The following is a 26144-nucleotide window of genomic DNA, read 5'->3' as shown; positions in this document are numbered from 1 at the left end:
AGACATGGTTTTTTTTGTTTGGTACAAATCAAATGAAAAAAAAGTTTGTTTCAAAGTTCGTCTAACACGAACGACCTTCAAATAAAAGGATATTTGATACTTCATACATCACCACCGATATATATGCAGCGCAGGATCGATAAAATCTATCTGATCAACTTTGGCCTGGTTTCTGAGGGAAAACTCTTTGTGATGACTCCCATGTGTTTCCCGGGTGACCTTAATCTGAAGCAGGATGGGTCCGTGCACGCTTTGATGTGCGGCACACGCTCGCGTAAAGATTCTTTCATCCGTCCGCCGCCTCTTTAAATGTGGACCACTGATTTATCTGTGCGCCCACACTTTCATCCCCGGCCCTCGCTTTTTTACTTAATTAATTCCAGCTCCAATCAGCTCCTGCCTAAATCACACCAGGTATTGAGTTGCAGACTCGCTTCTCTTTCTCCGGTCGGAGTAAATCCGACATCAATCTCCGACCGGCGGGGTGATAAATAATAAACCCCTATTGCTTAGTCATTGTTTTCCTTTAACTCTGTATATCATGTTTCAGAACATTTAATCAATTTGTTCTGCTAATGTATTAAGTATTAATGCTGTGGGGTTTGAGGGACGACCTGCCAACTTTAGTCAGAGCATCAACTCTTCCTCGTGACGAAGAGTCTTTTTAATCATCATGCCATGTTGTCTGCGAATCCAGAGATAATTGGCACCTGCTTTGTAGCGCAATCGAAAGTTTCTCCTCCCATGTAATAGCTACCTCTCTGCACCTTCCCTGGCACAGGGGATTTCCACAAGCCATTATCCTTTCAACTGCAAATAGCTATAAAATGAAAAACCCACACTTGTGTTTCCTTTAAAAAAAACAACATAACGTTTCACCCCTGTGGCATTTAACGTGTAGTTTTGATTCACTAATAGGCTCATTTTATATTTGTTTGTTCGACTAGTTTGTTTATATGACTTGTTTTTGAACGTTGAATTTCCTGTTGTGAAGTATTTAAGTGTAACCTTCATTCTAGTGTGTTGGTATCTCTGGAGCTAATGTCATATTAGAATCACATGGAAGATGATGTGGCGCGGAAAAATAAAGTATATATTGAAACTAACAAGTCTTGAATTTCAGCTACAAACTATTGAAGTTAAAAGGCTTGAAACAAACTATTCAACATACATTTACAAACTATTCAAAATAAATTTACAAACTATTCAAAATAGATTTACAAACTATTCAAAATAGATTTAAAAACTATTCAAAATACATTTACAAGCTTTTCAACATGAATTTACAAACTATTCAACATACATTTACAAACTATTCAAAATACATTTACAAACTATTCAAAATAAATTTACAAACTATTCAAAATAGATTTAAAAACTATTCAAAATACATTTACAAGCTTTTCAACATGAATTTACAAACTATTCAACATAAATTTACAAACTATTCAAAATACATTTACAAAATCTTCAAAATATATTTACAAACAATTCAAAATGAATTTACAAACTATTCAACATAAATTTACAAACTATTCAACATAAATTTACAAACTATTGAACATAAAATGACAAACTATTCAACATAAAATGACAAACTAATTCAAATATATTTACAAAGTATTCAACAAGAATTTACAAACTATTCAATATAAATTTACAAAGTATTTCAAATATATTTACAAAGTATTCAACAATAATTTACAAAGTATTCAAAACAAATTTACAAACTATTGAACATAAATTTACAAACTATTGTAAATATATTTACAAACTATTAAACATGAATTTACAAACTTTTCAACATAAATTTACAAAACTATTCAACATAAATGTACAAACTATTCAACATGAATTTACAAACTATTCCAAACAAATTTACAAAATATTCCAAATAAATTTACAAACTATTCAACATGAATTTACAAACTATTCCAAACAAATTTACAAAATATTCCAAACAAATTTACAAACTATTCAACATAAATTTACAAACTATACCAAACAAATTAAAAAAATATTCCAAATAAATGTACAAACTATTCCAATTTTTAAAATATCCAGAATATTCAAAGCAATAACCCTTGTTCAACACTGCATATGTATTTGTGGAAGCCAGGGAGGTCGTTCACCTTGATCCAGAGACAACACAAGGGATTTCCTTCCTTGTACATTGTTGAAGCCTAGAATTGTTGTTGGCTCAGATTGCTTGTGTTTTTTCCATAAATTCCGCCTATCCACGTGTGACAGGGTTTGGATTATTTTGCCTCCTCTCAGAAATTGAAAAGACCTGGAACAACCATCATTTTCAGACTATAAGTAGCACAGCATTAAAAGTTGTGATGGGCTGGTAAAGCTTCATGAAGCAGTGTCATTGTTGTTTAGAGGTCAGTAGGTGGCGCCATCAGTTTAAAGATAATGTGAACATATTAGAACGTATTATTTTGATGTCATAACATCATGAAATGTAGAAGTGTTTCGTTTTGATCATTAGTTATAACACAGAGATCCAGAAATTCAAAATCTTCCTTCAACATTAAAAAAACATCCTTAAGTTTAGATCAACAAAACATTTGAGGTGTACAAAAAAAACATGATAACTCAACTTTCACTGATAAAAGTCATCTCCGCGCTGTAATTTTAAACCAGACGAGATTTCACTTTCGCACTTTAACGAGCGTCTGCAGGTGACTTTCCTCAAGGGTGAGAGGGGGAAATCCAAAGTGCTTCTAGCAGAGAAAATTAAAACCTACAGTCCTTATTAATTACATTTGCCACATATAACTAACGTGCAAATGGAGAAACCACATTAACCTTCTAAATCCCACGTGCGACACCAGATATAATTAAGATTTAGTGTGTGAGGTTTTGGCTGAAGCAGTCACAAGTTAAGTGCTTACAAGGAAACGTGTCCGCAGACACACACACACACACACACACACACTGTTAGAACAATAATTTAAGAAACCTTTCTACAGTCAGGCAGCTGGTGAAGCTCCAGTATTTCTGTGACCTTTTTGAAGTGAACCGACCGGGGAGCGAAGACAGTTTAGGTCTGTGTTAGAGGAGGAGGAGAAGATTGTGAAAACTGTTTCAACCTTTCAGACTAAGCTGCAATAATGTTACTGAGGAGGTTCAAGGAACTGGCAGGCAAAGTGGATATTGCTTTCTCTCTGTTAGGATTGTCAGAGATCCAGGTCATTGTGCGAGGTTAATACGGACGGATGATTTTGTTTTCAACCTCCCTTGAAGTAACCTTTACACATAGCTTTCCTGACAGCCACACTTTATTTGATTTATACATTTATGAACTAAGCAAATTGACCCAGACTTCACCTAAGAATACTGAATACACTTGTGGAATCTTGCTTGCTTGAGACCTTGGCTTCTCCCAAGTGAAGTCATCGTCTTTCTGTGATGTCACTATAATCCACCACTATATTCTGCATAATCCTAAAAGTTTAAAGGGCTTGTTTTAAAGTTATTACTTTATAAAGTTCGCCACCATCAATAATCTCGGAGAACGAGAGGTTACGAGATTGTCCATTATGACGTAATAATGGTCTTAACTCCACCTCCAGCCAGCTGTAATCACGCCCAACCTTGATTATACAACGATTCCCTCGGAGGTGGAGACTTCTTGGATTGATGACGCACATTGACAAACCTCAATGCTTGACAAGTCACAGCAGAGTGGGTGTGGTTATGGTGAACAAGATTTTAGCTCGAGACAAACGAAACGTTTTCGGTGGGCGGGGCTTAAGCACATTTTCTAATGTAAATATTTCAATGAAAAGAGAGTTTTGTACAAACATACTGATGAGTACAATAGAGGTCCAATATCTATTTAAGAGACACTTGAATCAACACACATGTAATCTTATTCAGTTTAAAAATGATTTGATGTTTCATTAAAACTTTCGTTCAAAATAAAGGAAAATATGACACCGCCATCTAGTGGACTCTAAAAATAATGACACTGCTTCATGAAGCTTCAAAAAACCATCACTAAAGTAGCTTTAATGATGGAATCAAATAAAAAGTGGTACAAATTACATTTTTAAAATAAATAAGTTGTGACTTTGACAACTATAAACAGAGTCAAAGTACTTTACTTAACACTTTTGATCCTTTTAAATATATTTTGACAGATTTTTCCTTTTTCTTATTCACATGAAAAGCACCTGAGACAATACATTCATTTGATTTTCTACAGCATTAACCCTTGTTGGGGTCGCGGGGAGACTTGAGCCTATTCTGGTATCATAGGGCGAGAGTTTGTCTTAGGGTACACTAAAAGACAGATAACCATTCACACACACACTCATACCTACGGACAATTTTTCCCAAAGTTCTCAATCAACCTCTGTATGTTTTTGGACTGTGGGAGGAAACCGGAGTGCCCGGAGTAAACCCACGCAACACGGGGAGAACATACAAACTCCACACAGAAAGGTTGGCTCGGCCTGGAATCGAACCAGCAACCTTCTTGCTGTGAGGCGACCACCACCGTGTGCCCTCGGGACAACAACCTAATAAATATTTTTTATAGTTTAAACTTCCATACGTATATGGGTTACTGCGATATTAGCTACACATCTAAAGCCAAATTAACGAAAAAAACATGGCTTCTGTTTTACGACAGTACGTCTGCTTTTCGAATCAACGTCTCCTGCTCAGATCTTTAGAAGTTACACATGTGGGTGGCCTCATGATAAGCGTATACATCAGGAAGGATTCGGGATAGAAGCTGTCAACACAGAAGCAATACAACAAAATCATGGCTATGTTAAAAAAAAAAAACATGCCTCATTTTTGAGCGCGATTATCTTCAGAGTATACAATCAAATCCCTGGAAGGGAAAGTTTACCCAAACTTGGGTGGCCGTGTGACATACAACGCTTTGATTAGAGCAGAACAAATGTTGCTCACAAGTCCGGGCAAATCTGATGTCTGTTCAGATTAATGTGGAGCAACATGGAAGGCATGTCAAGGCTCGGTGTTCAAGAGGTTCGCTTTAGCTGTTTCTCCTTCAACATTTGTCCGTGTGAATTCCATGTGGCTCTCATTTTCACGGTGACATCATCACTCACACTCATGGGGGGGGGGGGTTGTAGTGATAATGGCGTTATCCTACAGACCCCAAGCTTTTGACCCACCGATTTTGAAAAGTAGGGGGAGGTTCTGTAATTACACTCAGTGCTTGAGCAGAAGTACCTTTTTCAGTTCCATTACCCATGAGTTGAACCTTGGCTGGATATATATATATATATATATATATATATATATATATATATATAGCTTATAGTTATTGCATCCTTCATTTATTTTGTAATTTCATCAGCAAGTCATTCTCCTCCACCTGAACCTCCACCTGGTCGCACCTATTCTCAACATGTCCTAGTATTATTGATCCTCACTGGTTGTCTTCCTCCTTTGCCTTCATCTTCTACCTTTCTTTGGCCAACACGTCCAAACCATCTGGCCTGAAGCTTGGCTAAAAAAAATTGCTTCGCTATTATTTTGAGATGGATGGATGGATTGATGGGCCCATAGAATGAAAAAATGGAATTACAGAAGATTGGATAAACAAAAAGACAGAATAATGGAAGTATGGAGAAACAAACAAACTGATAGATGTAAAAATGGATAGATGGAAATGTAGGTAGGTAGGAGGGTAGGAGGGTAGGAGGGTAGGTGGGGAGGTGGGTAGGCAGGTAGGTAGGCAGGTACGTAGGTAGGTAGGTAGGTAGGTAGGTAGGTAGGTAGGTAGGTAGGTAGATATGCAGGTAGGTAGGTAGGTAGGCAGGTACGTAGATAGGTAGGTAGGTAGGTAGGTAGGTAGGTAGGTAGGTAGGTAGGTAGGTAGGTAGGTAGGTAGGTAGGTACGTAGGTACGTAGGTACGTAGGTACGTAGGTAGGTAGGTAGGTAGGTAGGTAGGTAGGCAGGTACGTAGGTAGGTAGGTAGGTAGGCAGGTAGGTAGGTAGGTAGGTAGGTAGGTAGGTAGGTAGGTAGGTAGGCAGGTACGTAGGTAGGTAGGTAGGTAGGTAGGTAGGTAGGTAGGTAGGTAGGTAGGTAGGTAGGTAGGTAGGTAGGTAGGTAGGTAGGCAGGTACGTAGGTAGGTAGGAGGGTAGGCAGGTAGGTAGGAAGGTAGAAAGGTAGGTATGTAGGTAGGTGGGTAGGTGGGTAGGTGGATAGGTGGATAGATAGGTAGGTACGTAGGTAGGTAGGTAGGTAGGTAGGTAGGTAGGTAGGTAGGTAGGTAGGTAGGTAGGTAGGTAGGTAGGTAGGTAGGTAGGTAGGTAGGTAGGTAGGTAGGTAGGTAGGTAGGTGGGTGGGTAGGTAGGTCGGTAGGTCGGTCGGGATAGAAAGGGATAGATAAACAGATATAGCAGTCATATAAACCACATTTGAATTTGACTGCTCTGAGCCACAGCAATAATCTACAGCCGTAGACAAACATGTTTTTCCCCCACATGCCGTTAAGTTCAGGAGTTTTTTGTTTGATATTGCTTCATCAAATCGGCCTGAGCAAACCATCAACATCCCTTCCATGTTGGCCGTGGGAGTGGAGCCTTGTGGGAGCACTTTTCTGTCCACTTTTAGTGTTCTCCATTTGAAGTGAGATCACAGCGGGGCTATTTTCATCTCTCGCTAAATTGCTGTTGAGGAAAACCTCCTTCCCTTCCTCTCACCTCCCTCTTTGATGGCTTCTTCATCTGCAGTCTGTCAATGTCAGTAAAAAAAAATTAAAAACCGGGGGAATTGAGAGAAATCCCCTCATCCCGTCTTCACCTGAAGATAATTACAGACATGACATTTATCGATGAATGAAACGTGGAGTTATGTGTGTAATCAGAAGGTGCAAACTTAAAAAAAAATTGAAAATAAAATAAAATTTAAGAGGACTATTCATTTTAAACATAAAATTAAACCTCATTTCTTCTTAAATAAACTGCAATCAGTTAAAGTAATACGGTTGTATAATCTGTAAAGGATAAACCTGCAAAATGTTAGGGTTTTATAACAGACAAGAGAGAAAATTGTGTATCTTTCAAGCGCTTTAATGTATTTTAAATTACAGTGTTGCACTCCCTTATTAAAACACAGTGTTCTGAAGTGTTGCCAGTGTTACATCTTTCATTTATTGCCATAAATTCTTGATTGTAATGATAGAAAGCTTTTCATCTTTCGCTGGTAAAATATACATTTTGCACTCGAATGATGCATCAGGCAAACAAGCGTATTGATTGTGCTCAACGTTCGTTTAATAAGATTCCATTGGATCTATCAAACAGATGATCTAATTATATGATAGCTACTTTCCTCTTAATATTTCATGACACGTGTCCTTGTCTGTGCGAATAAATCAGGTTTTATTTTCGAGCATTTCGAATAAAGACAAGCGCAATGTAGAGGAAATGGAATTTGGCACAAGCTGTGTTTACACCATCACTTTGAATCTCCGTTCAAGTCTGTCATTCAAATACGAGGAAGCAGCTTTGACTCCATAAAAAGAAAGGAGGCTGAACACTTGGGGGAAAAAAAATTGGAATGGAATTTAAGGGACAAGTCCTTGATCTGAGTTCAGCCTGCAGTTAACAAGGAGATGGACGGGGTGGGTGTGTGTGTATGTGTGTGTATAGTTGAGGTGTGTGTCCATGTGTGTAGATTTGATAATTACAGGAAGTGTGTTGTAGTTCTGGCACAACACCAGTGCCACATCTCGTCTCCCTCTGCTACATCTGAGATCTAATGGTAGTAAAACAAACAGTCGCCCTGTCTTCGCCATAGAAATCCAATAGCAATAAAATACACACAGGCCCCTCTGTAGGCAACTAATCCTATTTCAAACAAATAAAGCCTCCGACGGTGAGTGTGCTGTTGCCGTGAGTAATGTGCTATAAACAATGTTCCCCCTATATCTCCCAGATTGGGTTGCAGTGAAAATATACAAACGCTAGAAACGACAAATGGGAAAATTAGCTTGTGTTAGTTGAACATTCACCAATGGCTGCTGAAGCAAACAAAAAACATTCATCGAATAATATTTAAAACAAAATCTCCCAAATTCAAACATAGGAACAGAAGCTAGATTTCAGAATATATTTTGGTCAAAATGGTTAATTTGCTGCAATAATATTATTAAAAATACATATATTTATTATATAATATATATATAATTGTATATCATACATTTTCATATTTTATTTAAGTATAGCAACGATTTATTTTAAATTATTCTCAATTTAATGCATCTATTTTTTATAAATAATAACATATATTTGCCAAATCAATTGTTAAAATTCATAGTTTTTGAAGTTCAATGGTCATCCTAGAAAGTTAAAAAAGGGTAAAAGAAAAAGTCACTGGGTGGATGAATCCATAAGAATGTGCAAATATTATGTGTCTTTAATAATACATTGCGGACCAGCTATCGAGGACAAGCTGAACCAAAGTTCCAACTACATTAAAGAATGTAATAACACCAGAAGAAATACACAAGGATGCCACACTACCAAAAATGTTGTAATATAATTGCAGTCTCGATTGTGGCACAAATAAATTAATGTTATACAATGTTTTGGCAAAAAAAAAAATCAAACAGAATGCGACTGTTAATCTCTTCAAATAAATTAGATAATTGATACATTATTCAACTTGTATTGATCTCTAAAGGTGTCTCACTGCCATCTAGACGTGGGAGGCTGATATTTAATTCATCTTCTTGTGTAAAGTGTGTTTAAATGATTCTTCCCCAAACTTAAATAGTAGAGTTGCTGTCAATTTACATTCGGTCATTGGTTACTTTTTTTGCCATTTTATGCATTCTCTTTGCAAACTTTTTCTCTGCCTTCCCACCTACAGAGATATTTCCTACCTTCTCAAGTGTCCCTCAGGAGTTGGTAGCAGACTTCTTTTTAACCAACATTGAAAAAAGAAAAGTTCTTATGTGACAAAAAAAATGCTTTGCGGATCAGAACTCTACTCAAGTAAACACCAACACCTCCCTTGACTTCCTAGCAGAAAGCAGCATCCGCAAGTAGGTCAAAGAGCCCAAGAATATATTTTTAAAAACAGCAACTCCTCACCGAACAACCAAAAAATACAATTATTACACATTTTCAATTGTTCTTGAAGATCACAAATGACAGTTTTTAAATAGTAGCAATGTAGCATCATGTTTTGTTTGAGCTAGCACAGGGGTGTGCAAACATTTTTCCATGAGGGACAGATTAGATGAAGGGAAAACAACTTTAAACTCATTCACAAGATCCAAATAAAACGAATCTATTTCTTTAACTTAAAACTCTTGACGTTGAGACAGTATTTTGCGTCAACATCTATTAGCTTCATGATGTCTGTCAAAAAAAGCTTGGGTGACACAATTGTAAAAGAACATTTTCTGGTTGAATTATATTGTTTACAAAGGAGGCTGCGGGAGGTGTAAGTCTGTTATACCGTGTTTGAACGTTAATTATTTGATTACTTTCGCGTAAAGGTTCATTAAAAAAACCTGCCTGGTTGAACTCACCGTGAGACTCACAGGAAACAAACACCTCAGGGGATCGACTATCAAGCTCTTTAAACTCAAGCTGATGTAGAGCAGGTACTGGGAAGGAGGTTGTCAAGTTCAATCCATCTTTACCTTGCTGTGTAGCAAACAACCATACAAACGGAGATCCAACTCCCTCCTGAACTATGCTGCACCTCTGCGCACGTCACTTATGAAACACAAGCAGGACGACATCCTGACGCAGGACACACCACGAGGGGGTCGTAATGAAGGAGACATCTGGGATTGGAAGATTTAATGAAATGATAACCTCGCCCCATTCTTCGGGGGACATGATAAACCTGGAACACATGTTTCAAAGTGCGTCTGCGTTGTGGGAACTCGGCTGTGAGTTACCGAAGCAATGATTTCAAACATGGCCGCGCTCAAAGAGCCGTATCTCACATTGATCAGCAACTGTATTCACACTTTTATTAAATTCCTGGATCAGATTCCTCTCATCATTAACCTTTGTTTTATTATTCGTGTTGTATTTGTTGAGTCTATTCCAATTCTTGGCACAAAGACACCTTCAGGATTTTCTCTCACAACATCACAGGTTATGATAATTAAATTAATATAAATATAGATAAATGATTGCAAAGAAAATATGTGTTGTTTCTATCTGGAGTCTGCAGGTTCACTCCAGGCTTGCTCTGGTTTACTCTAGTCTACTTTCCTCCAACATTCCAAAGACATGAGGTTAATACTGTATTTTAAATTGTCTCTCTACTTCACGCCCAATTTGTTGTTATTCGACCAGAAATAAAAAATCGAATCTACTATAAAAGAAGTTGGTATTTTTTAATGTTGTTGTACGATGATGAATTATGAATTGTGTTTTCCTAAATCATCCTGAATGAAGACATGATTATGGAAGTGTTTTTAGTTTAAATGTATTTGTAAAATCCACCTCATCCACCTTTTTTTTAAATCATTTATCGTCTTTGTGTTTCCACCTTCATTGATGGTCTAATCTCATTCTTTCTCACCACTTCTAATGATGACCTCGGTATCTTTAGCTTTAACTCTACTTTCTGAGACTCAAATGTATGTCTGATATAAATAAAATAACAAAAAATATACAACATTTTAGCAAAACTGAACAAAATAAGCGAATTTATCCAAACACTTGCTATTGAAATCCAAGTCTAGGCAACAATTCCATTAAAAACGGGCCACATAGCTCAATTAAAGGGGTTGTGGCCGGAGAGGTTGCAGGTTCAATCCTAGCTTAAGGTGTGACCGCGCCGTAGCATCCTTGAGCAAGACCATTAACCTAGATTTTTGCTGATGGTTGAGCTGGCAAGCTGCGTCGCAGCCTACTCCCATCAGTCAGGGATAGACTGGAAAAACATATTAAATGTGTGGACGTAGTAAATTGTATGTTGCTCTGTAGAAAAGCGTCTGCTAAATGCCTGAATGTAATGCAATGCAAAAGGCTTTACATTGTTTCACACTCCCCCTGTGTTGGAACAATGAAATTGCAATTCCAAAAGACATGAAGAACAAAGATGAGCCACAAATGTTAAAAATAGAAATATGACATAAAACGTATCAGCCCAAAACTATATAAGTAAATCATGAAACCTTAAAAACAATTCTTCATCCAGTTGAGAATCAAAGACACAACTCAACTCAATTTCTAGCACACATGGAAAAATGTCATAAATACATCATCTCTGATTAAAATAAATTATTTGTAAAAATAGCGGAGGTTATAATTTATTATTTAGTTAATAAGTCATGAAATATTAACTCCCATATAAACAAGATGAATCTATGATTCATTTTCTCATTTATGTGTGTCTTTTTCTGTTTTCACAGAGCTTGTGCAGCTCAACAGAACCTGGGTGTTCCAGGGCCCTGGAGTGTCTCTTCAGCCCCAGACTATGCTGTTGGATGAAGGCCACGAGAGACTCTACGTGGGGGCCAAGAACACTCTGTTCTCCCTCAGTCTGGAACGGGTTAACACACACCACCGACAAGTAGGCCTGGTTCTGACTCTCCATCTTCTTGTTTGTGTACGTGGGTCGATGATATTGACCGAAAACTCCAACATAATAACTCTTTCAGCTTCAGTGGGCGAGTACGGAATCTCAAATCGAGGATTGTTTAATGAAGGGCCGAGAAAAGGTAAGGTTTCATTATTTGGAATATTTATTTTAATTTCCACGCAATATGGCTGGAGAAGATAAGGGAAGATCAAGTTATGACAACGTCACTTATAAATTACACGTTGAACTTTATTCAACCTGTCGTGATAAATGGTACAAATTTTTTCCATTACTTCTTTCCGTGTCCTCAATCCCGATATGTCCCTCCTCTTACTCATCCCTTTATCTCTACAGCCGGAGTGTGCCAACTACATCAAGGTCCTGCAGCGGTATAACCAGACCCACTTACTGGTGTGTGGAACCGGATCTTTTAACCCAGTCTGTGCGATGGTCAGAGTGGGAACACCCGGGCAGGTGAGAGATTCACGTGTCGCATTGAGTTGTGCAGGTGGTCAAACAGGTTAAATGGATCTCAATGGTCTATAAGTGGCTCCTACTTTACATAGTTACCAGAATGCTTGGCTCAAAAAGCTCATTTTCGGATCGGTGTTGGGAGGACCTACAGGACCCAATCACGAGCGAGCACCTGCGCACACCTATTTGCATTCAAACATCATTGACGTCATCGCCGTCACAGGACGAAACAAAGAGACAGCTTTTCCTGTTAACGTTGCACTCATGTACTTTATTTTCAATAACGCAATTCAACCAGCAGCACTACAAAAAATTCTGTCATCTGAGGAAACGAACCATTTTGTATTAAAATTCATCCTAGGGGAAGTCAAGATACATTTGTAGAGATGGTGATGTAATTGCATCAGAAAAAGTAAAATGAGTTGAACATTCTGTAACTATTACTGCTGGAGTCATGACTGTTTGTCTATTAGTGCAGATAGTGTTTGTATCTTGAGTTCATTACACCTGGTTCTCAGGTAAATTTGAAGAGAGTTAAAGGAACATAATTTAGACATGACTAACTTACTTACTTACTTCTTACTAACACTTCTTCATGGAGGAAGGAAGGAAAAAAAGAAATAAATTAATAAATAATGTTGGCAACTAAGCAGGAAAAAGACGAGGGAAGGAAACAGAAACATGTGAAATCCAGGTGGGAAGAAAGACAATGGAATCATGAGAAGTTAGGAAAGAATGAAGGAGGAATTCCTGGTAGAGAAAGGTTGATGGAAGTAAAGAGGTAAAAAGGGAGGATGGAGAACGGCAAAAGGAAAGACAGACAGACATATGGACAGACAAATAGAGAGACAGACACATAGAGAGACAGACAGACAAAAGAGAGACAGACAGACAAACAGACAAAAAAAGAGGCAGGAGGACCAACAGACAGACAAACTGACGGACAGACAAATATAAACAAAGACAAATAGAGGTACAGACAGACAAATAGAGGGACAGATAGACAGACTAATAGATAGACAGATGGACAAATAGAGGGACAGATAGACAGACAAACAGAGAGACAGACAGACAAATAGAGAGACAGACAAACAAATAGAGGGACAGATGGACAAATAGAGGTACAGACAGACAAATAGAGGGACAGATAGACAGACTAATAGATAGACAGACGGACAAATAGAGGGACAGATAGACAGACAAATAGAGAGACAGACAACAGACAAAAAAGAGAGACAGGAAGACAGACAAATAGAGAAAGAGTCAGACAGACAGCAAAATAGAGAGACAGACAAATATAAACAAAGACAAATAGAGGTACAGACAGACAAATAGAGGGACAGATAGACAGACTAATAGATAGACAGATGGACAAATAGAGGGACAGATAGACAGACAAATAGAGAGACAGACTGACAGATAGAGGGACAGATAGAGAGACAAATAGAGAGACAGACAACAGAAAAAAAAGTGAGACAGGAAGATAGACAAATAGAGAAAGAATCAGACAGACAGAAAAATAGAGAGACGGAAAAATAGAGAGACAGACAGGCAAATAAAGAGACATAGAGACAGAAAAATAGATAGACAGTCAACAGACAAAAAAGAGAGACAGGAAGACGGACAAATAGAGAAAGAGTCAGACACACAGACAGACAGACAAATAGAGGGACAGACAACCGACAAATATAGAGAAACAAACAAATAGAGAGACAGACAGACAAAAATGGACAGACAAATAGAGAGACAGACAACAGACAAATAGAGAGAGACAGACAGACAAATAAAGAGACAGTCAGACAGACAAATAGAGAGACAGTCAGACAGACAAATATGTCTCAAAAGAGGCGATTCAAGGACAGACAAGAATAATCACCCGTCTCTGCACTTGCCAAAGAGGAATGTTTCCAAAAAATGTGCTCCTATAATTTCCACATACTGTATCTCCCACACGTCTCAATGCAAACAGCCGTTTAGTGCCGTTTCTGTCAGTTATGGACTTCATCGGAGGTGATGAGGTGACGGTTCCACGCCCAGAGCTGCCTCACCTGTCCCTCGGGGTCGCGAGGCCGCTCACACCTTTTACACAGGAAACATGGTTCCCTCTTCAAAGCTCCTGGAATGCTGTTAGGGAGGAGGGAACTCCATTAGCTGTTCATTAGATAGTTATTGCACGCAGGGGGAGACGCTCCGGGGAATATCGGGAGATCGTAGCAGGATAATAAGAGGTGCAGAGAAACACATTATTTTAATAAAGTCTAAAGTTAAGAAGAGTTAAAGGGACACTCCTTCGTGGACGTAATTAGTTTCTTTAGAAAGATGGATGAGAATTCTTCCCAGACCTTGTGTTGTGACCTGCGGATAATTCTTTTGATCCTGGATTGTCTTCAAGTCTCGGTCAAGTTGTGTTTTGTTGTGAACCAGCAGCTGTTCAACAGAGTTGACACTGATGAAAGAGCACAGGATTACTGCCTTCACCTCCCTCTCGTCATCCGTCACTCCTCCCGTCTCATCCTTCACTCGCATCGCTCACAGTGGTGTTGGTTTGTTTCATTAACTAATGTGTTGTGATGAGTGACTGGCTTTATCTCGCTTGTCTTCACAAGAACCGTGTCTTCGCCCTGGAAGACGAGAGTCCCGCGAGTGGAAGGGGACGATGTCCGTACGACCCCAAGAGCCCGTGCACGTCCACGCTCTCCAGTAAGAGTTGAGACGACGCTTCACGGTGTAGCAGTTTCAAACACGGTGGTCATGTGACTTCAGGGGGAGAGCTGTACATCGGACTCTACACCGACTACTGGGAGAACGACGGCGCCTTGTGTCGACTCAACAACAGGACGTACACTCGCACTGAGAGGGACGACAGACAACAGCTCAATGGTTGGTCACTCGTCCAAAGACAAACCAAATATTGTTTCATTCAATTTTTTTATTTTTCTAATATATGTTTTTTACGTTATTTAAAAAAAAGAAAAAGTTATACTAGTACAGTTAATTTTAAATATAAGTATCATGTGTATTTTCTTAAAAAAAAATGTAATTACTTCATTTGAATATTATTCATTTGTGAAAGATATTTTGAACTTGATTTATTTTCGGCACTGATTATTAAATTACCCATTTAATGGTTACCGCCATTCTTATTTTACTTAGATGACCTGTCTGTCAAACTGAGCCTGAGAAACCTGGGTGTTGTATTTGACAAAGACATGTCTCTAGTTCAACACTGCAGTTCAACTGAGAAAAATCTCAAAATTTAGGAAAATGATGTCAAAACAAGATCTGGAGCTTGTAATCCATGCATTTGTGTCTTCTTGTTTACACTATTTTAACAGTTTATTTTCATGTCTTAACAAGAAGGATCTGTCTCAACTGCAGTTAATACAAAACTCTGCGGCGAGAATTCTGACCAGTTCTAGTAGAAGAACTCACATTTCTCCGATCCTTAAAACACTTCACTGGCTTCCAGTTTCTTTCGCGATCAATTTTACAATTCTGGTTCTTACTTGCTCCTAAGCTTTGGAACGATCTTTCTCTCTCTCTGTGTTTGATGATCTACTGACTCCTTCAATAAACATCATAAGACTTTCTTATTTGTGCAGGCTTTTCCCTGACTTTCTGGGACTCCTGTGTTTGTCTTATGTTGTCTTGACCTTTTAGAGTTTTTTTTAATTTGTAGGTATTTTTAACTATGTATTGTTTTTGATTGTTAAAGCGCTTTGTAACCCTGGTCTAGAAAGGCGGTTTACAAATAACTATTACTTACTTATCCACTTACTAAGATGCCAATATGTTTGTCATTTTTTGTTTTATCTCTTCCTTAGACATGTTATCTTAAAACAAGCATTGCAGAATTGACGGTGATAAAACTGAATTTAATGTATATTTTTAATCTCATTCTTTTTGTACTAGTAGTAAAAAAAAGTCACAGTTTTGCTTTTGTCTTCTTGGAATATTGTGGGTTTATTTGTTAAGTTTTTGTAAATTAGACAATCACTCAAACAGTACATTCCTCTGCCTGATAAAAAATAATTAAAAAAAAGGCAATGTTTATATGAATTGACTAAATTGAACCAGGAGACATTACCCCGTTAGATTTTAAAACCTGAAACATTTTGTCACCACGGACACATGAAGTTTTTCAAGTTCAGAACAGACCTGGTTGCATGAGCAGCAGTAGCTTAAAGACCTTCCTAAAAAAAAAAACACCATCAAAATCTTCTACCTTAAGTTTGCATTGCCATTGTTAACTTTCAAATGTACTTTTATAATTGGCTGATTTTCCGTCATTTTGATAATGTATAACTTTATTTCCATGGTTTACTCTAAGAAGTTGAATTCCTTTACGTCTCAGAACCTAAATTCGTGGGCTCGGCCATCATTCCTGACAACGACGACAGAGACGACGACAAGGTTTACTTCTTCTTCACTGAGCGAGAGGTGGACGCCGAGGGGATCAACAAGGCCGTCTACACTCGAGTCGGAAGAGTCTGCGCGGTGAGAATACACTTTATTTGTATTTATTTTCAAAGTGAAGTCCACAACACCAACTTTCTCCTCTTGGCCTCTCAGAACGACCAGGGAGGACAGAGGATGCTGGTGAACAGATGGAGCTCCTTCCTGAAAGCTCGACTGATCTGCTCAGTGTCTGGAGCGAACGGCATGGACACGCATTTTGACAATCTGGGTGAGAAAACGCTTATGACCGTGTGGATGCTTATCAGGGTTTAAATAGAGGTCACTATAATATTTATATATTTTTAAAGCACATTTCATTTCTTCACTTCCATCTTTATGAGTTTTGTCAAAAATATTTCACTGCAATTTGGTCAAAAGTTAATCTTTCGCGATTCTTAATCAAGGGAGTGTAGGAAGTTGAGACATTTTTAAATGTCTCAGCTTTATTTATTTATTATTTATTTATTTGTGATAAAACACAGACTCGAAGTAGAGCATCTTCAATAGATATTCCAGGATACAAACAAGAGTTTGAGTATAAAATATTGTAATATTGTTCGAGTATAAAAAGTTGTCTTGCTTGGAAATATGTTCAGATTTAGACTAACTTTTATTGCCAGAACAAAACCCACAAATGGGTTGTGGTGGCATTACAGAATAAAAAGGCAATAATATGAATGAAATAAAAAGAGATGAATAAAATACATTTCATTAAAATATAATCAAATACATTACCATACAATGACGTATAGATAAATAAGGAATCAATCATTAAAATGAAATAAGATACATTACATTAAATTAAACAAAACTCATGATCCGTACAGCATTCCAACTGCCTAAGAAGAAGAGGAAACTCATAGTGTGTATCAGCATTTCGAGTAAAGAGGGAAAAAATAAACGCATGTCTTAATAACCATGGATAAGCAGTGTAGGAAAATATCAGGGTGCAGCCCGGCTAACACTTGCTATATGCTAGGACGGCTAAAGAACCACCAAGGCTTGCAATAGAAATCCACTTGACCAGTGATGAAAACAGCTTAAGACAATGACATAGTCACTGGTCACAGCAGGAGGCTGTCAACACTGAGTCTGGTTATGCTCAAGGTTTCTGCCTTCCAAATAGAAGTCTTTCCTCAATGTCACGATGTGATTAACTTATTGTTGATTTGCTGGGATCAGTTTTTCTTTTCTCTAATATAGTCTTACTTAAACTATAAAAATAACTAGTATGTTTTATTTGTAAAGTGCCTTTCAAAAACAATACACAGTTTAAAATACATGCACATTTAAAAGACCAAGACAACACATTGACAAACACCTCAACCCTAAGATAATTATTTCTATATATATATTTTATTCGTGACAAAAAGTAGTAACAAAATGTGTTGAAAATGCCACTGAATTACTTTGTCCATTTTGTTTACTAGTATCGTGTTATTTAAATATTGTTGGGAAATAAGAATAAATGAACATGCTTTTAAATGTTTAGTCTGGATATCCGACTGTACTGTGGTTTTTAAATCACTCTCACCAGTCGTTTTTTACTGCTTAATCAATGTTTGGTGGGCGAGACAAGAAGACTGTGGGCCTCTTCAGAGTAAATTGATTTTGTCTTGCAGAGGATGTTTTCGTGCTCAAAAACAAAGATGGAAAAAACCCGGAGATATTCGGCCTGTTCAGCACCACGAGGTAAACCGACAATTGAAGCGGATTGGACGATGAATACTCAGTTTTCTCTTTCTACAGCGCCGTGTTCGAAGGCTACGCCGTGTGCGTTTACCACATGGATGACATCAGGGCTGCTTTTAACGGCCCGTTCGCCTACCGAGAGAGACCCGAGCACCACTGGACTCCTAATGAGGAGAGAGTCCCCTTCCCACGACCTGGATCTGTGAGTTTCCAAGATGGATGTATGAGCGATGGTCTCCTGATGCATTTGTATTCACAGCACTGGATACTCGTGTCCTTGGCCGAGTGAGAGTGTTTTATGATATAATGTATGCACTGTCTATGCTACATCAGGTCAAGCAGTAAAACACGTGACCTCTGGTGCTCCGGGCGCACTCAACAATGTCGCTTTTTCTCTCTTCTTTTTTTTGGGGATTTACGACACAGTGTGCCAGTAAAGTGAACGGAGGAGGCTTCACCAGCTCCAAGGAGTTCCCGGATGAGGTCCTGCGGTTTGTTCGCTCGCACCCGGTGATGTACCGGCCGGTCGTCCCTCATCATGGACGACCCATCCTGCTGCAGACGGAGCCCAACAAGAGGAAGCTGACTCAGATCGCGGTGGACCGTGTCCAAGCACAAGACGGGCACTACCATGTTCTCTATATCGGCACCGGTATGATAAAAAAAACAGGTTAAAAAAAATGTTTTTGATACATTTAATGTTGATTTTTTTTTTGGTTTGTCAGATGATTCAACCGTGCTGAAAGTTATCACCATTTACAATAAAGATGCCAACACTATGGAGGAAGTGCTGCTGGAGGAGCTGCAGGTTTTTAAGGTGCGTCATATTTGTTATCAGCTCACGGTTTTAACTAAAAATCTCATGAGCTTTTGCGTTAGCCTTGAACTCATACCGGAAGCTTCTTTTATGCATCAAACTTTTTGTTGCATTCGATCCTCAAATAGGTTTGTATGTGTTGGTTGAAAAAAAGTAAGAGGTTATACAACCATCTATTTCCTAAATAAATCCAAGTTTCAGAGGAGAGTCGATGTAAAAATCGTTCCGTTCATCTCCTCAGAAACATCTTCTGGGAAAATTACAGAAGCAGGATCATAAACGTATCCTGTGTTTCCCCCAGAGTCTCATCCGACTACAACAGACCTGATCACTGATCACCTCATCGAGGAAACATCCTGAGTAGATCTCTCTCAATATCCGCGAAGAGCCTCTCCATTTTACTAAGTGAAAGTCCAGCCACTCCACCGAGAAACATCTCCTTGTATCCAAAATCTTTATTTCCCAGTCAATACTGAAGGACTTCGCTGAGATGAGAATGGAAGGGAGTTGGATGCACCATTTTTTCTACTCCAGAAAAAAATCCATTCCGTCTGATTAAAAATAATAACTATTATGCCAAAAACCGTGTCCTAAAAATTAAATAAAAGCAATCATTAACAAAAGTCAAACTCAAAAAGCACTGAGAAAATGCATACCTCCACCAAGGAGCTGGTTTTACATGTTCTTTATTAAAAGTCACTATTTAACTGGAAGAAAACCCAACTTGCTCTTGTAGTCTTAACCACTACATCCCTAGATTACAAGCAATGTTAGTTATAAAGTTTTTCCGAGTTGTAAAAAACATAAAGTAATAAAACCAATATTTGTCTTCACACATAAACCTTTACAGATTTCTTTTATGGGTTGTAATGTTGTGTTTTATTAAGTCAGGTTCACTGGGTTTTTCTCTAGTTTTTCACAGAGCTGGGTTTGTGAAGCTATAAAAGGTTCATAAATTCACATGGAACTCAAGAAGACACCTTCAAATGTCATCATTAGTTCCTTAATCCAAACTTTAGAATCATGAACATTTTATTTAAACATCTTAAACATCAGATATATTCCTAAACCCAACAGCAGACAGATAGACACACGTTAATTATAAAATTATTATTAATAATAATTAAAAAATATATATCCGAAGGGAAATTAATCACAAGTATAAATATATTTGAGTAAAATAAATGACAAGTTCTGACAATAAAAGTGACCGAAAGCTCTGGTGTGTTTGCAGGACCGTGTTGAAATCCAAGAGCTCATCATCTCCCCTAAGAGGGTAAGCCATAATTGCAACTCATCCATTCTACCACCAGAGGCTGCTATTGTAACAAAGTGTGTGATGTCAGTAATGGATGCTACAAAGTCCATGTTACCGTTTCACAGCAACAGTTGTACGTGGGCTCGGACGTGGGCGTGGCCCAGGTCAAACTGCATCAGTGTGACCTGTACGGGTCAGAATGTGCCGACTGCTGCTTGGCCCGGGACCCCTATTGCGCCTGGGACGGTCTCACCTGCTCCAGATACTACCCAGCAGGGGTCTACATGAAGAGGTAACATCATAGAAATGTCTCATTTTCTTGCATTAAATTCAACTTAGACGTTGAAATCCTGAGTGAATGTTGCAGAAAAGAGCTGGCAGGTGTTACACAAGACTCATCAGTATGTACACGATCACCCCTGCTTTCTCCCACACTCTGTTTTTTTTCCTTCTGCTTCTCTTCATGGATCGTTCACACTTTCATTACACAAAATGACTCTCCTCCATCTCAGCCGACGATTCAGGCGACAGGATGTTCGCCATGGCAACGCCGTCCAGCTGTGCAACGGACTGCAAATTGACGGTTAGTGCGTGTAATGTGTCCTCCAGCTTGTGATATTCCATCACAGGTTTTTATCCCTTATAAGTCACGAAGAACCTACATGAGTTCAATCCCCAGCCCTTGCATTTCGAGCACGCTCGCTGAAGTGGCGTGAAAACGATGAACGCGCTCATGTCCTCCTTACCGTGCAGATGAACAATGGCAGCGAGGGGAAGAGAGGCGAGTGTTTGCGGTGGAGAGCAACAGTACTTTACTCAAGTGCGTTCCCAGATCACTTCAGGCCACGGTCCTGTGGTTCCTGCAGAGAGACGGAGAGACGCGAGAGGTGAGACCGACGTTCATATTCACTGTGCATCACAGAAAAGAGGAGGAAAAGCCTACCAGAAAATTCACAAATACTTATACACAAAGTATGACTAAGGTCAGGTGAGGGGGGGGGCAATGTATGACCTTTAAAGTCCTTGTGAAATGTATTATTAGTAAAAAGACAGACTTTTTCCCCTTATGAATAGAGTTTTCACTTTGAAAATGCAGGTTTCACATCTCAGTTAAAACAACCAAACCTCTTTTAAAATGCTGAAGATAAAGCCGTGAAAGTATTTCTCCCTTAAAGTCAACAACGACAATACTTGCACATAAAATTAACAAATAATATCTGTCTTTTCCATTACAATGAGCGGCAAAACACCATTCTGAACAATAAATAAAGCTAATGTACGTACTTGATGAAAACAAAAAGATCACTTGATTATTAATGGGAACCTTTTTACTTACATCTTACAAAATTATACAATTCATGTCGTCAATATATTGAGTGCCATCAAAAATTTTAATGGTGTATATATAAATACATATTTTTATTGTAATGTTGTCGTTTTTTTTAAAACATTGAATACTTTCTTTGGATAATTGTATTCAACATGTATTATATTGAAAGGATTGATCAAATAATTGTAATAATTGCAATCACTTTTAATATTTTAAGCAAGAGTCAAATGAAAATTGGAATAATCCTCAATATTTTTACAGAGATAATTGATTTAAGATATACAATAACTCTTCAATGTCATCTTCAACATAATTCCACCCCAACAAAACTTGCCTTCTTTGAAAAAAAAAAATCAGTACATAAATTATTTTATCAAAACAAAATGTTTAAAAAAAAAAACATTGACCAACCACAGACTTCTGCTCTTACCTCAACCCATGTGTTATCTCAGGGTCAAGGTGACCCCGGAGGCCCGAAAACAAATGTGTTCGAGGTATCCCTTGCATCAAGGAGACCGACCTCCTTGGCCTTCGGGTCACCTTGACCCTGAGATAAGACAAGGGATTAAGAGAATTGACTGAGGAAAGGATGCTGAAGTATATTGAATACGATCAGCCAGTATTTGCTTTGGCCATTTTGGCTGATGATGTAACAAAAAAAAGGGTTATTAAGTGTGTGTTAAGGGGTTAAAATACTTATTAATATTTATTTGTTGACACAGGAGGATATAATATGCAAATACAGATGAGCTCAAAACACATCTCTCTAATTATAAACAGCCTTTTATGCAGTACATTCAGAATCCTACAGAACGTGTTGAATGGTTCAACAATAATTCAATCCACAGAACAATAGATGATTGTTTTCGTTTCTTCTCAGGTGCGTGAAGACGAGCGCGTCACCAAAACCTCCCACGGTCTGCTGCTCTTAGACGTGAGGAGCTCTGACGCCGGCGTGTACGTCTGCCAGACCGTGGAGCACGGCTACGTTCACACCCTGCTACGAATCACTCTGCACGTGCTCGGAGCAGAGAAGGTGGAGTCGGCCATTCGCGTGGCCGCCGCCGCCGTCGGAGAGGGGGCGGCTAGAGCCGGAGCTGCCGCGTGTCATTCCCACGCCGGAACCCTGCCGAGACCCAGCCCGAGATCCTTGCCGCCGTCCTCGCTCCCGGCTCCGAACTCCAGGCTGTGGTACAAGGACTTCATGCAGCTGATCGGCTACGGTGACGCCCAGCGGGTGGAGGAGTACTGCGAGAGGGTGTGGTGCTCCGATAAAAAACGGAAAAAGGCCAAGAAGAAATACGCAGGGCCAGGGGGGGAAAAGAAAGGGAAAAGTGTGGAAAACTCCCATCGAGCTCCACGACACACCACTGATACCTGAGGAGTTTGGAGCTTACATTGTACATACAACTCCCCCCTCTACACACACACATAAAAAACACACTCTTCTATTCATCGTCTAAAGGTCGGACTCTGTTTGCTCACGCTGAAGGTATCTACGGTAAAGGAGGAGAACGCACCGCCAGGAGGGGAACGACCGATTAAGCGACGCAGAGCATTGATCTGCAGAGACAGAACACACAGATCAGCGGCTACACACCGACCCGGGTCAGTCCTGCTGTCACTCCCGACACACACAAGCTGTTCCACCAAAACCACCTCTCATTACGGCGCCATAGAGATAAAAAAAGCCCAGAGCGGCACCGTAACTGACACTGTACGTGTATCAGAAAAATAAAAAAAATAAAAAAAATCAGGCAATGGCGTTTAGAATAGTTTTGCGGTTCAATGTTAAGTTATTTTCCTTTTTTCTACTCTTCTCTGTTGTTGTATAGACGTCTTAAACTGGAAATTTGTATGAAGAATGCTTTAAGTATCGTGGTTGTGTAGTTCTCCATGGACCACGGGTTGCGATGCCACTATCATAATTGTATGACTTTTAAAATCCTATCAAAGAAAGTACTATTTAAGCACTAAAGGTATTAAATATAAGTGGTTTGTTCGTCCATGCTCGTGATCAAATGTACCGTGTGGTGTGTTGCTGAACTACAGTGAGATCAGGCCCAGTGTTTCATCACCTTGTGTATTTTTCAAAATAAAAGTGTTCTGGTCAATGACCCGTGTTACACACCATTACCTCTGATAGTATTGTAAAAAGGAAAAAAAAGACCAATAAATGCTTGATTGACAGAATGTGTTGGAGGCAGTATTTTAAAGACAAATCAAAGGTTATTATTATATCCATTATTGTTGAAGTACATTCGTTTTTAGGTAATGAAATACAGTAGTACATCCAACATTTTTGACTTGAAATTATTTTTTAAGCCGCAGTTGTAAGTATTTCTTTTTAATCGCGGGTTAAACTAGCATTCGTTTCGTAAACTTAGTATTTTGTATTATTTTCTGCGCCTTTTAATTGATGTACAAATCCCTTGTTTTCCCTTGTGATATCACAGGTTGCTTCCTCCACTACAACCTTTCGTGATCACCCTCTCCAGTCACAAATGTCAAATTATAACCTCGTCTTTAAAAATCATTGTTTGTCTTCCTTTTCTTTTCGCTGTTTCTTAAGATTCTTTATCCAATTTAATCCAATTGTTTATCCAGTGAATCCACTTCCAATGAAAACCCAATGATTCTCCTATAATGAATCTTAAAATTAGCTTTTTGACTCATACATCGTGGAATATTGTCCGCTAAAATCCCCCTCTACCCGCCTGCACTCTCCTCCTCGCCTACCATGGTATATCCTTTTTTGCTTTACCCTGGATCAATGTCTGAGTATTGATCAGAAAAGACAGCTTTAATTCCTCGTTCCCTGAACAACCACGAGTGTCATTGTGTCTCCCTCTTACAAAATAATAGTACATGTGGATTAAAAGATGATTATTTGTTTATATTTCATTACCATTTGTTGGTTTCATTTTGAATGGCCACTATACTTCATTTCCTCAATGAGTTAAAGGAAAAGCAAATAATATTTGGCTCTGATCTTCCAATTTATCTTCTAATTTATTTATCCTTATTATTATACTGTTTATTCACACAACAAGTGAGTAGTTTCTGCCTCTGGGCAAAACACCCTATTAATTTTTATTCTGTCCGAGTTCACCTAAGCCAGCGGGAAGCTGAAGGCAATTCAGAACGAAATAGCTGCTGCTGATTTTATCAACACGGCTACCATAGCAACATGCTCTGGACCGATTTTTGCTTTCGTCCCCATCAAAGCTCCCTCCTTCCTCTTTTCAGTTTAACACCAGCAGCTTGTCCTTTAGACCCCGCTGGTCAACGGTCTGTGTCGGACCGGGTCCTCCTGATATTCAGAGTGAAGAAATGAGGGAAATTTGCTATTTAAGGATTGTAAATCTTGACAATTTTTCTGTCATGAAATGCTGTAAATCCTTTGAGTGGTGTACAAGGGGATCTAAAGGTCAAAGGGCACGGCTCTTAATGGACACTGAGGGAAGATGAGAGTTTTATCTTCGAGTCGTTTATTGCCACTGCAATGTGCATCTGTTGTGCCAATGACAGTCATAATAGGCTGAGACAATTGGTCGCTGAGAGCTGAAAAACACATTAGAGAAGAATGTGTTGTCAATGCGTTCGTTTTTGCTTCATGTTAGGGGATCACCATGACTTTATTGTCCTTAAAATCTATTCATAAATACACAAGCTTTCATGCTTAATAAGAACAATTTGTTCTTTCACACATTTATTTCAGTTTATATATATATATATATATGATGTTCCCCTTAGAGAAAATACTAATCCCTAAAAAATGTATTTTCCATCCGATAAATAAAAACGACTTTCATTTTTATCTCTGGTTGTTCAAGGCGCACGGGTTCGTAGAAGTAAAAACAAAATCATATAAACCTTCTCCTCCTGCACAGAAGGTCTGATAAGCAGAGGAGCTATCACAGAGAACATAGACTGTGGTTTCGCTGTCAAGCTCGGTTATGAAAAAACACCGACTGAAGTTAAAATGAAAGGGCAACAAAAACAAGCAGAGCCAGCATTATCCCCAAACAGAGGTTCAAATAAGATAAAGCAGTTTGTTTTCCGTTGCAGGAACAAGTATTATCTCTAGTCTTAAACACCAGGTGTGATAGATCGTGGGTAGGTGACCTTTTAATTATTCTCGTACCATATGCATTAGCTGTGCTTTGGTGATTTATGTCTCCCCCCCGTTTCCTCATGTAATTATTGCATTTATTCATTTTAAAAACAAAATATGTCACAATGACGCCAGAGAGACCATTTTGTGACCAATAAAATATGCATAGAATTGTAGAAGTGGCATTAATAATGAATGTTTCTGTAGATATTTTTTTAACTGCGGAGGTTGCTGGGTAGTTAGCATTGGAAACATCAGACAAAAAAGCAGCAAAAACCTGGACGAATTCCAGGTTATATCAAAACAGAACACCACTCTTCCTTCTAGACAAACTCATTTGCAAAGAAGAATTCTTAACAAGCAGAAGGAAAAAAAGAACACAACAAAAAAAAAGTCAAACTCTACCCTTAAAGCTGTGTACTTCATTCCCTGATAACAGCAA

General features: G+C 38.6%; 1 protein-coding gene across 1 annotated transcript in view; it reads left to right on the top strand.

Annotated features, from left to right (window-relative positions):
* The window catches only part of sema3e (sema domain, immunoglobulin domain (Ig), short basic domain, secreted, (semaphorin) 3E), a 29185-nt gene extending 5064 nt beyond the window's left edge, over nucleotides 1–24121 (top strand). The window contains exons 2-17 of the mRNA XM_087796818.1: nucleotides 11387–11547; nucleotides 11636–11695; nucleotides 11911–12030; nucleotides 14637–14730; nucleotides 14794–14910; nucleotides 16385–16527; nucleotides 16603–16717; nucleotides 18111–18180; nucleotides 18238–18382; nucleotides 18607–18832; nucleotides 18906–18997; nucleotides 20232–20273; nucleotides 20381–20547; nucleotides 20768–20838; nucleotides 21009–21142; nucleotides 22466–24121. Of these exons, the coding sequence (XP_087652944.1) occupies nucleotides 11387–11547; nucleotides 11636–11695; nucleotides 11911–12030; nucleotides 14637–14730; nucleotides 14794–14910; nucleotides 16385–16527; nucleotides 16603–16717; nucleotides 18111–18180; nucleotides 18238–18382; nucleotides 18607–18832; nucleotides 18906–18997; nucleotides 20232–20273; nucleotides 20381–20547; nucleotides 20768–20838; nucleotides 21009–21142; nucleotides 22466–22966 (2258 nt within the window). The 3' untranslated portion in view covers nucleotides 22967–24121. The remainder of the gene's footprint in view (nucleotides 1–11386; nucleotides 11548–11635; nucleotides 11696–11910; nucleotides 12031–14636; nucleotides 14731–14793; nucleotides 14911–16384; nucleotides 16528–16602; nucleotides 16718–18110; nucleotides 18181–18237; nucleotides 18383–18606; nucleotides 18833–18905; nucleotides 18998–20231; nucleotides 20274–20380; nucleotides 20548–20767; nucleotides 20839–21008; nucleotides 21143–22465) is intronic.
* Nucleotides 24122–26144: the final 2023 nt, after the last annotated feature.

Source organism: Callionymus lyra, chromosome 8, assembly GCF_982586985.1.
Source record: "Callionymus lyra chromosome 8, fCalLyr1.hap1.1, whole genome shotgun sequence".
Lineage (NCBI taxonomy): Eukaryota > Metazoa > Chordata > Actinopteri > Syngnathiformes > Callionymidae > Callionymus > Callionymus lyra.
This window is presented reverse-complemented; position numbering and strand designations above follow the sequence as displayed.